The sequence below is a fragment of the Hemicordylus capensis genome, chromosome 5 (assembly GCF_027244095.1).
Source record: "Hemicordylus capensis ecotype Gifberg chromosome 5, rHemCap1.1.pri, whole genome shotgun sequence".
Lineage (NCBI taxonomy): Eukaryota > Metazoa > Chordata > Lepidosauria > Squamata > Cordylidae > Hemicordylus > Hemicordylus capensis.
In genome coordinates this window covers 146,392,196-146,404,276 of record NC_069661.1, presented here as the reverse complement: position 1 = coordinate 146,404,276, position 12,081 = coordinate 146,392,196, and the positions used below count along the sequence as shown (strand labels likewise).

General features: G+C 42.2%; 1 protein-coding gene across 6 annotated transcripts in view; it reads right to left on the bottom strand.

Moving 5' to 3' along the window:
* Positions 1-2,283: 2,283 nt before the first annotated feature.
* HGF (hepatocyte growth factor) overlaps positions 2,284-12,081 on the bottom strand; it is an 88,744-nt gene continuing 78,946 nt past the window's right edge. For 5 of the 6 annotated variants that reach the window (XM_053257431.1, XM_053257433.1, XM_053257434.1 and 2 more), the window contains exons 15-18: positions 11,707-11,850; positions 7,737-7,843; positions 5,004-5,149; positions 2,284-2,820 (exon numbers count right to left, since the gene is read on the bottom strand). In XM_053257431.1, the coding sequence (XP_053113406.1) occupies positions 2,653-2,820; positions 5,004-5,149; positions 7,737-7,843; positions 11,707-11,850 (565 nt within the window). In that variant the 3' untranslated portion in view covers positions 2,284-2,652. The remainder of the gene's footprint in view (positions 2,821-5,003; positions 5,150-7,736; positions 7,844-11,706; positions 11,851-12,081) is intronic. The other variant, XM_053257432.1, reaches the window with a different exon arrangement.

Genomic DNA, 12,081 nt, shown 5'->3' with positions numbered 1-12,081 from the left:
TGGCTTGTTACCATATAAATCAAATTAATACCAATTTTATCATACAAATCAGTCAATCAGAAACCAGTGCCAAAACCAGTCAGCAAGGAAAAAACAGGCCTCCAAAACAGCACTCGGAACACACGAAACGTTGCGACTCAGAATGGAGTCATTCTGTTCTGAGCTCAACAAACCCTTCATTTGAAGGGCGTTCTGTTTCAAACTGAAAACACTTGAAATGGCCCATTTCGAGTCAGAATGTTTTGAGTTCAAAACATTCTGCACATCCCTGTTTAAAAACCTATTCTCGAACAGTAGTATATAGCTGTAAATGCAGCTTCATGTACTCTGCAATTCCATTTTTTAAAGGGCATTTACAGCTTACGATAATATTAAGACATATATTCATTTTCATAAAATCAGAGTCAAGCATTAATGTGGTGGTTTTTAATAGTAAATATGCTCTAATTAATTGTTCATCCTCCACTCAAGGAAAAAAAAAACAAAGCAAAGGAGCAGTGGTAACTGGAAGAATCTTCTAGTGAATGCTGGGAATTATGATGTGTGCTGATATGAAAAGAGTCCAAGTAAGCTAACCCTTAAAAGCACTACACGAAGAAGGTGTATTTGCTACATCATGGCTTTGAATGCTTAACCAGTTCAGTTTTGCCTGCATGGTTGCTTCCAGTAAGAGAAAGGATTTAAACATATATTTCTAAAATGCAACAATCTGCAAGTATTCTCAACTTGCATAAATGTTACAGGTCTGCCACAAGTATATTGTTAATATAGTGTGCAATTTCTATTGCATAACTGTAATAAAATATCAATTGGTTTACAAAACTACCTACTAAAGCCTGCTTCCCCCCACCCCAACTCATATTCTAGATCCATGTTTTCATTACAAACAGAACAGGGACACTGGCTAGAGTGGTGAAATATGGAAGGGGGGGGGAGATTGTGTGAAGAAGTCTTTTAAAAAAAATATTAGGAAAGTATTTATTTATTAAATGTATAATTTGCCCTTCATTTGAGAAGGATTGCATATATTGTGTCCCTTGCTTTATCCTCAAAACAACACTGTGAAGCAGGCTTGTCAGTGAGCTTCATGATGGAGCAGAGGTGTAAACCGAGGTCTTCCCAGTCCTAGTCCAATTGGGGAGACTTGTGTTCAAATCCCTAAGGAGCCATGAAGTTCACTGGGTGAACTCGGGCTAATCACAATCACTCACCTAATGTATCTCACAGGATTGCTGTGAGGATAAAATGGGGGAGAGCCATGTAGGTAACGTTGAGCTTCTTGGAGAAAGGGCAGGATAAAAATATCATGGACTGAAACAAACTGAATTTGAGAGAACCTGGTTAACTTCATGGCCAAGTGAGGATTTGAACCCAGGACTTCTCATTTCTATTCTGACATTTTAACAACTATGCCATTCTGACTCCTCATTAAGCACCCTCCCAGACATCTTGGCTGAAAATTGTGGGGATCACAATTTTCACAGAAGCAGCAGCAGCAGCCGCCAGACTTTACCGTCATGAGGCTGAGATTAAACATGTCCTTCCACCTAGAGCTAATACACCATTCAAGATGCAAGACAACTGTGAGCAAGCTTTGGCCTAAACTAAATACCATGTCTGATATCCAAGGACCTATTTTACTTGGCTATGCCAAGTAGGATTTTTGATTTCCCTCCCCCCACTTTGAACAGAAGCTCTTCCACCTTTCATGGCATATCATGAACTGCTCTTGAAAGACACCAGTTTCAGAGTGATGTTCCAGGGTATTTGTGGAGGCAGGGTGTGTGAGTGAAACATATCAAAGGATCCCTTGGGTATAAAGAACTAGCTGCACAGTTCTTTGAATCTCAGCTCATCTGTGTGTCAAAAATAGTCTGACACATACTAACTGAAAACCAATTCATGGAATCCTCCTAATTATACTATTTTGTAAATATGCATAGCAAATCACTCAGTTGAAAAATACAGGCAGTAATAATGGCATATAAATTGTTATACATTGCCTTCTGGATATCCCTATTAATCCAGAAGGTTATTATAATAGCTTTAAAACAGAAAACATACAGCCAAATTGCATAAAGACTTTGTGCAAGCAATTCCCACTACCTTTAGTAGGATATTTGCTAAACTGAGCTATAATTGCAAGCTACCATTTACAAAAGGGGTTAAAATATAATTAATGTAAACTTTTAGTAGGAGACAGCATCATTTCCAGCTGATGCATGTATTACTCACTGCCCTAAATAAGATGTTCAATCAAGAGGCTTACACAGGTAAGAAAAATATTGTAAATTTCAAATTGTGTTTATGTCACACCAACAAGCTGACCTAACCAGCAGCATATAGGAAATTAGACATTTAATTCCACAGCTCACATAATCACCAACAATCATATTTTGAAATTTTGCTTTCCCATTCAAGTATCTTCAGGAAACAGGTCACCATTCTTGCTAATACCACAGCTCATTTCCACATTTATATTACACACCAAGAGACAGAACATCAGAAACATCCATAAATATTAACAAAACTTGACTATCAAGTAGCATGTTTTTAAAGAAAAGAATCAAGGATCTTTTTCTTACACTTCAATTTCATACTTTTCAAAATGTTACTGTGACTGGAATTTGTTTTCTTGGCTGGAATGTACAGCTACGATTTGTACGTCATTAAGATTTTATGTATCCATTTCGAGTAGAAGGCCACCCTGACAAAAATCCCAGGTCGTCTAGGAACCGCACATCCACGCCCAGGAATGATAACTCCCACTACTATTTTAATTCTGTTCTGCTCACAGACCAATGGACCACCATAATCCTTCTAGAAAGAGAGAAGTAAATAAAATAAAAACAAAACAGATGGATACACATATTTTTATGGAACAAAAGAATTACAAACTATCCCACACACATCCTCTAAAGGCAGATCTGATGCATGGAGTCAAACATGGAGATATCCTCATACCCTTTGAATGAAATAATGGCTTCATTTAACATTTACATGGAACTATAGCTTAATCCCAATCATAAGCAGAACCTAACCTTTGCCATGCAAGTTCTCCCCTCCCATTTGCACATGAGAAGAAGGACTCTACTTCTGATCAAGGTTTTGCTCTAACATCTGAACACAGCGAATGGAGGATTGCATCCCAGTTCAGATCTTGGATTGTTTTCAGACTCTGTCTAGAACAAGCCAGAATTTCCTTCATCCAAACATCAATGAAATTTTTGTGTAAAGAAGAGGAGAAAGCATGTATATCTGAGGTTTGGGAACATAGAGAATGATGGTTCCACTTGACCTCAGAGCTGGGCCAGTCACTTCCACTGATTTCAATGAGAATAGACCCCTATTCACACATTATGTTCAACACATGTACAATCTGTGTACAGTGTACACACATACAGATATGTATGCCCATGCAATTATTCACATGCTGTGTTCAACATATGTACAGTAGTAAACTTCCTACTTGCATTTGAGCAGGTCTGTACACAGGGATCGCTTCAGATGTGAATATATTGTACAGACATTCACACAAAAACATATACATGTCTACAGACATCTGTATGCACATACAACATAATGAGGCTATTCTCACAATCGGCCAAAAGCGGGCTAAGGAAGCCTAGCCCACTTTTGACCGATTGTGTGCTGCAATGGGAGCTGCGTGGCTCCCGGTAGCAAACCTCCATAAATACCCCTCCCCTTAGACAAGGTTAACGGAGCAAGCACTCCATTAATCCCATCTTTTTAGTCGTGTGTTGCCGTGGAGCGCGGTGACACTCAGGTAGACCCCCGACTGGGAGGCTGCAAGCAGCCTCCCAGGCTCAGGGGTCTCCTGGAACTTCTGGGGGCCGTGTGGCTGCCGGCTCCATGATGGAGCCGGCAGTCGTGTGGGCGGCCGATCCAGCCGCCCAGGACTGCCTCTGGATCATCTGCGGGGAGAGCGGGCTAAGCCCACTCTCCCCGCAGATCTCCTTTCAGCGCCTCACACTGCTCGTGTGACTTGCCTCAATGTCTAAATAGGGCTTAGGACATTCTAAATAGGCCTTAGGATTACGAACTGCATATTGGAACACCATTAGAATAAAAGCTATTTATGCTATTTTCAGCAGTTTGTGTTGAAAGGATAAACTGCCTGGTGTGGATGACAACCCACATTTCTTGATTAAACCTATAATACAGTGCAAAGTTATGTTAGCTTTTTAGTTCATGAAACAGTTTATCTACAGTACATGCTTTTCACTAGGGTCATGTGAGAATGGACAATGACTGACCCTTATCTAACAACACAAACCCAGCACTTTGCCTGCATTCATTGAGAGCAAACACACTGATGATTAAAGACAGCTATAGCTTGATCAAATATACTGAGATTTCTTACTGCTAAGGAATAAAATTTCCATTAGTGATTTCTCTGTTTGAGGCTTTGATTGATCCGTAGGAATTTAAATTTCTTCAGCAAGTGATAGGGATCTGGAGGAAAGTGAGATCTTCTATAAAAGTTCTTCTAGGTCAATGGAGCTATGAATTACCCACCTCATAACTTGAACAGATTCAAAAACCTACACCAGAGTAAGGGTGTCAGAACAAGGTTTTGTAAGGAGCCAAATTACATGTGATGTGGGAGATGCATGAGTGAATCTTTCAATGGCTATGTCTGTTCCAAAAAGTAGCTGTGGAGTGATTTAGATCAGGGTCATAGCATGTGTGGAGAGTAACCTTTACAGCTTCCATGATTCACCAGTGCAAATTATTGTCCCCCAATGCTGCTATTAGCAACAGAGAAGGAAACATACAGGTATGAAGTTTCTCCCCCGCCAAGGCAACTGATTTTAGTAAAAGAAAATTATATTTGGCAATCTGCCCATAGAACTACTATGTCATGCATACTTAGCTTTAAATTAAGTCCAGTGTAATGTTCACTGAAATTACAATTCATACTCCCTTTGATTCAGAATTAGTCACTCATTCCTTAGATTCCACATTTTTTCTTTACGTACCTCACAAGTTCCACTGCCAATACTTTCAGCCTTAGCACACATTTCTGACTCTTTCATGACCACCATTCCTTCAAGGTCCTGACTGCAGCGCTCATTTCTCACTATTATCATGTTTGCTTCTCGAAGTCGCCCATCAAAGGTGGTGTCTAAAAGGAAAATACAGAAATGAATGGTTGCTGCTCTTGGTTCCATCCCCAACAATACTGACCACATTGTTCTACCAACAAGAAGAAGAAGAGTCTCCAAACATTAATTCTTCATCTACATTAGTTTAAATGAAAGAATAAATCAGAATGTGCCTTGATTGGAGAGTATGATAAACTTTCAGTAGGAGAGGGGGGAATCTGATATACCTTTCTGGGTATATCTAAAGCTATAATCCTCCAAAACATGTACTCAAAAATAGTTCCATTGAAATCATGTTGACCAGATCCATTTGTACAGTTAAGAGGTAAGATTAATGGTTACTAGAAGAACAGGAACCATGCCAGATAAATACTGGAAGAGGAACAACAGAAGAAATCTTTCTATGACCCTACCCACAGCAAAGTTACAACTTTTCTGTCAAATAGATTCCAAAGACAGTAATTGAGATACTATTTCCCCGTTAGAGTTAAGGAGTGAAAACTAAGAATTATAGCTTCATTTGCTTCATTAAGGGAAATTGCTTCCTTTCCTTTCAGGCAGAAAGACTGCATACTTATGTCTATATATGTTCCTTAGATGAGAAGCTGGAGAACACCAGGTGGAAATGTGTAACATAAACAACCAGAAAAAGCTCAAGCAACAGTATGGTCCTTTTCTTGAAACACCTTTAAACAAGAGATGACTTAAGTTGGAGTCATGTATCCTTTTATGGCCCCAACAGATTTTCTTAGAAATAACTCTACCGATTTCAGTAGAACCTACTTTCCAGTAACTGTGCTTATCTAGACTTAGTCAGCTAGTCTAAACTGTTTTTAACCTGGATGACTCTTCCATTTTCATTGCTGCATTTAGAGGAAGTGAAAATGGGGTCCTATTTGGTAATTCTGGGGGCAAAATAAGATGGAGGTACTAAAAGAAATGCACTGGCCACCAATATGTCTCCACAGAGGCGTAGCTATAATTGAGCGGATGGGTTCAAAGAACCCGGGGGCCCCAGCTCCTGATGGCCCACCAGCCCTACCCCTCCCTATTTTCTTCATTATCTCTCTCACTCTGAGGGGCCGCCGGGAAGAGGGGTGAACACAGGCCCCCCTGTGTCTCTGGGCAATACAAAATGCTGGTTATAACTTATACAGCCCTAAACTGCTTAGGTCCAGGGTATTTAAAAGAACACCTTCTTTGTTATGAGCCCCACCAGCTATTGAGATCATCTGGAGAGGTCTGTCTGCAGCTGCCACCTGCTCATTTGGTGGCTACTAAGGGATGGGCCTTCTCTATTGCTGACCCGAGACTTTGGCATGTGTTCCCTGTTGAAATACGAGCCTCCCCATCACTGATAACTTTCTAAAAGGTAATTAAGACACACTTGTTCACCCAGGCTTTTAATTAGACATAGAATTTTAACATAGTTTTAAATGTTTAAATAATTTTAATTAGGAATGTGAAAATCGATTCAACTCAAATCTGGGTGATTTGAGTGATTTGAATTCGAATCAAGCCACCTCTTAAAATGGCAATTCAATTCAAATTTGAATCAAAATTATGAAATTCAATTTGAATTTGATTTGAGAGCTGTTTTGCACCTTTTAAACAACCATTCAGACCCCTTAATTGGTTAAAAGGGCACAAAAACAGGGTCAGTTCAATTCAAATTTGATTTGAATTTTTGGACCAGATTCAAATTCAAATCAGATTTTTGCAATTCAATTTGAAAATTTTGTTTCGTGCATATCTAGTTTTTGTGTTTTTATTTTGTTTTAATTTGTATGATTTTACTATAAACTGCCTAGAGATATGAGTTTTGGGTGGTATATACATATGTTAAATAAATAAATTAAATTATTAGTTTCAGGGCATGTGGCTTGCCACTGATTTGTAGCAGTGTTAGGTGCCCCTTTTCTTTTCTTCTTCTGCTGGCTGTTATCCCCCCGCATGTTTTTAGAATGGTGAAGTTGTTCCATTATACTGAAAAGGGATACAGAGATGCTGCAGGGACAAAAACTTAGAAGGGGGAAGAAACCAACCTCCATGGGGGACATGTTGGGAATTGGTTTTCTCCCTACAGTTTTGTCCTGCAGCATCTGAATTCATCTCAAATTTATGAATTGAGCTTTGTGGTACCATTACATTAATTTGGGACCAATTCAACTACAAGGGTAAAAATGGAAGCTGAGGACCCATGGGGGTTGGTCTGAGTTCCTCTTTTGGGTTTCCCCCCGGAAAAGTCCCTTGAATTTGCTCCTTATTTAACAATTATATTAAATTACATTCAGTGGGTGGAAAGGGAAACTGTATTCCTCTGGTTTAAATTTTAAGCAGAAATTCAAAGAGATGAGTTTGGGGGTATACAGCTCACCTGCCATTTCAGGTGGGATTTAAAAAGTCTCAAAAGTTAGTTTCTGAGTCTGGCTCAGGCAAACGTCACAGACATCCTTAAAACTCACCTTAATTCAGTTTATGCACAATTCAATGGAACATTCATCCAAACTATTATTCAGAAAGTACTATGTCAACACACATAAACTGGGAAGTCAAAGTGCTATCATCATTCATTTTAGTGTTCAGTTCTAAAACAAGGTATCTTACTTCCTGTATATCCCCATCCATAAACACTGCATACGGTGCCTTCTGCAATTGTACATCCAGAAATGGGCAACCTGATTATAGCCACAACATCATTGATTACAGCTGGCCTGGAAAGAAAAAAACAAAAACAAACCACATATCGTAGCTGACAAGGAATATGAAATTTTCTACAACCAGATTTACTCTACATAAATTACTGGCATTGTAGAAAACTAATATTTCAGCAAAAAAGGATCTCAGTTCTTTTGTAGGGTTTACTTTTCCAAGTTTTTATACTGAAGACTTACACTATACTAGCACTTTTCTCCACACCTAGTTATGGCTTTTTGCATGAAGACTGCAATTTAATCCATTAGTTCTAGTCTCTAATGGAAACCATGCCTTAATTGGAAATTGCACACTCTTATTATGTTAGCCTCTTCCTGTTCCTCTTCCCTTTCCCCTTCGCTTTGCAACACCTGCCCGGTATGGTCCAGTCCCCCCCCCCGCCCTCCAGGAATGCACTGGTGAATGATGCGATGTTCTAACACCACCATTTCCCAGTACGTTCCAGAGAAAAATGGCAGCCAGCAGGGCCTGACTATCAGGAAGTTTTGTAGCACTGCTTCTGCCATTGCCTCCACACAGGCACAACATAAAGGAAAATTACAAAAGGCATCAATTTCACTGTCATCTCCAGTATTCCCACTCAAAAGCTATTGAATGTTCATTTCCACTGCCCCCAAAAGACACAAAAAATGCCCCCTCTCATTTTGCCACATACAAAACCAGGCAGCAAAAATGAGAGGGCACGTCTGGATCAGCACTAGAGTATCAATATGATGTGCAGTGTACTGCAGATGGCTCTGCATCACCTGTGCTGCTGTAGGCATCTAAAATAATTATGGTGCTGTTCTGCAAGAACATTCCAGCACTAATATAGAAAATTGTGTTTGTGTAACACATGATCATGCACTTTCCTGTATTTGCACAAGAGTACCTTTATGTAACAGTGCTAGGATTGCAGAACCGCCCATGGTACACTGCACATCATGTCAGCCATTGTTTTCTGCAATTATTGTTTTGAATAGCTATACTGCAGTACATTTTCATAACGGGTGTATGATAAATGATTTTCTACACCCCTGAAATAATCAGATGTCTGCAACTTCTGCTACCATCAGGATTTCTCACCATTTCCCTTTGGAGGGAGTGATGCTTAGCCTCGCCCAAATCCATTTCTCTCTCTGAACGTGCATTACTCTCAGCTAGCTTGCTTCCAGTTTGGAAACAAGGCTGCAGGGGGGAAAAATCAATTAAGAACAGCCTGCAAGCTTGGTGCAAGGGAGAATCCATTGGTAGGAGAAGGCTGAAGCACCCTTTCCTGCTGATTTTCTCCTGCCCTGCCTCTACATTATGATGCAAACATGGGGTAGGAAACCTCAGTCTGTCAAAAGGTTTGGATCCACCCTATATAAAGGAACATGGATTCGTACACTGTCAAAAGCACTTCCATACACACCTGCATGTCCATATTCCCCAGACTCAGAAATATGTGCCCTTTCATGTGTGTGCTCAATCTCCAGGGGCAGATTAACTCTTTTGCCACCCATAGGCAAGCAAGGATTTTTGCCACACACCCCTCCTCTCCAACAATGTGTCCCAATCCAAACTTCAATATATTCATATGATGAGATATGAATATTGATATAATGCAGCAAAATGCTTCTCCCCAGGTCCCACCTTCTCCTCCTCCCCACCTCCCCAGTGGCAGCTATAGATAGGTAGCCACGTGGAGCAGGCTCAGGCCAGGGTTGCCTGCCTGCCTAACTCCGTCCAGCAAGTCAGTCAGTCGTCTCTCTCCCCCTAACTGCGTGTGCATGTGTGTGTCTGAGAACCTCCTCGCGCTCCTGCTAGTGTGGTAGTCAGCGTTGTCATCCTCAGCGTGGGAGTGGGATGGGGGCTGTCTATGCAAGTGGGAACACCTCATCACCTGGTCCTGGTGGCACATCCCAGGCCAGTGGGCGGTGTGGCAGGCTGCAGCCTGCAAGTGGCGCCGGCACCTGCAGCCCCGGTGGTCAGCTGGAACTGCTGGGAGGGGATCGGGAGTCTGAGTCGGAGGACGAATAGAAGCCTGCAGGCCTGGCCTGCAAAGGAACTAGGAAGTTCCATGATGAAGCAGCAGGCCAGGCAGTCCATTCCCCACACCCCACCTCAGCCAAAGCTCCTTGGGCTGTTTCTGCAGCAGGGCTCCCTTCACATGCCTCTCTCTCCATGCCAGTCCCATTCCCTTGGCTCTTCCCATGCTGATGATTGATCTCCGACTCCAGGGGGGGGGAAACACACAGTGACCTGGAGGAGGAGACAGCACACTAGCAGCAGCAGCGTTTGGACCAGACCAGGCCAGTTCAGTCCAGCACCCCTTGAAACCCTACTCCCACTGGATCAGTCTAGTTCAGGGGGGTTCACAAGCATTTTTTAAAATAACATCAAACTTACCCCCTCTGGGGGAGTTATCCAAGGCGGCAGTGGGGTGTGTGTGTTTCCATGGAGATTCCCCCTCCCCCACCAGCCTCCTTTAGTTTCAAAGCTGGCCATTCTTCAGCCTGTTTGGGGGCCTTACCCCCAGCGCGGTGGCCATTTTGGAGGTTGCCACGCCTGCGCAATGGACCTCTGAGTGGCCTGAGTCCCCTGTCCACCCAAAGAAAACTTCTGTGCAACTGGAAAATAAGTTTCATTTTAAGAAATCACTGTCAAGACACAACAGTGCTTGCAGATTGGAACATTTTCCAGTTGTCATAAAAAGAAGGAACAACATTTAATGATCTGTTTATGACATGCTGTTGGCTTGCTTGCTAATAATAATAATAATAATAGTGACGACGAGTCAACTCCTCACTCCTCCGAGAAAACTGACAAGAAAAGACTACTCTCTCTCTCTCGCACCATCTGTTTGAGACTGACTGCAACCGTGGAGTGTGTGTGTGCATGCGCCAAGACGAAGCAGAGCCAGCCTAGGATTGGTTGCCGCCCAGAAGGAAGCTGACACCACCATCTCAGTCAGTGTGGTGAGTCTCAAGTAGACGGTCAGAGTGAGAGAGTGGAATAATGCTGCCCCTGCTCCTCCCCCCGGCTTCAGAAATTCAGGCTGCTTCCTCCTGCCCAACCATTGATGTGCCACTGACATCTTCCCCGCCCACACGCGTTGTGGATTTAATTTTTAAAAAACACAACACTCTCACGACTCATTCACAGGCAAAAAAAAATCTGATCAAATCTGAGGCGTTTGCACCTAACATTATAATTCACTCCAAAATTTGCCATTGCAGGGAACTTTGCCACCGTTGGCAGCTGCCTCTCACGGCCCTCCTTTAATCTGCCCCCTCACACACACGCACACACACACACACACACACACACCATTTTGCACAAGAAACTGAGTCCCAGGTTTTGCCCCAGGACTTAGGGGTAAACTGAACCCAGTTGCTAAGGACTGGGTGGGGGGAAAGCAGCAAAAAAGGAGTATTATGGTTTTACCTTGATCTTTTTAATGAGGGTTAGGTTCAAGAAGGGTCCCTAGGCTCCTTTAACTGAAGATCTCTTCAGCTCTGTCTCAGCTTCAGGAAGGGAGGAGAGGGGGAGGAGAGTCAAGTGTATCCTTCCTTCTTCCTCTTCTAATAACTGACTGACTGATTCTCAGCAACGTTTTCCTCATTGTTGAGCTTGTCAGTCAGGCTGGAGGAGGGGAGGGCTGAGCACTAGCCAGCCAGCCAGCAGACCAGAGAGGACTCTTGTCATTTGAAGCCGAGACAAGTCCTCCAATCAGGAGCCAAAAATGTTCCAATGAGTCGGGGAGGGGAGAGGGGAACAGTGAAGAGCAAGCTGCTCCCTCCTCAGGGACTGAGAAACATTGGTCCCATCTTGTTCAATTATAGTGACGCCCCTGGATTATAACAAATCATGCATAAATATCAGCAAGATTATGACTAACCTGGAAAGTTTCAGCAACACCAAATCTGATCCTTTAGGGCCATATACGAGCTGGGAGATATTCAGAACTTGTTTGTGTGTCTCTTCGTGTCCTCTTTCAACATTGTGTATTCCAAGCCAAACTTGATAATCTCTGAGATTGGGCCTAAGGGAGGAAAATAAACTTGACAGTTTGCATATAGAACAGCAGTAAAAGTGGGCTTATTATTAAAAGCTGCCTTGACACCTCCGTGCCCTTTCTCCCTGTTCCTGTGCTAGGATGGCTGGAGCTAGTTGGCCATAGTGAAATATTTTTTAAAAAAATAGTGAAGGTCCCATCCAGTATTCGCTCTAACAGGGATTCCCAGATGCTATTGACTGACTGACTGACTGACTG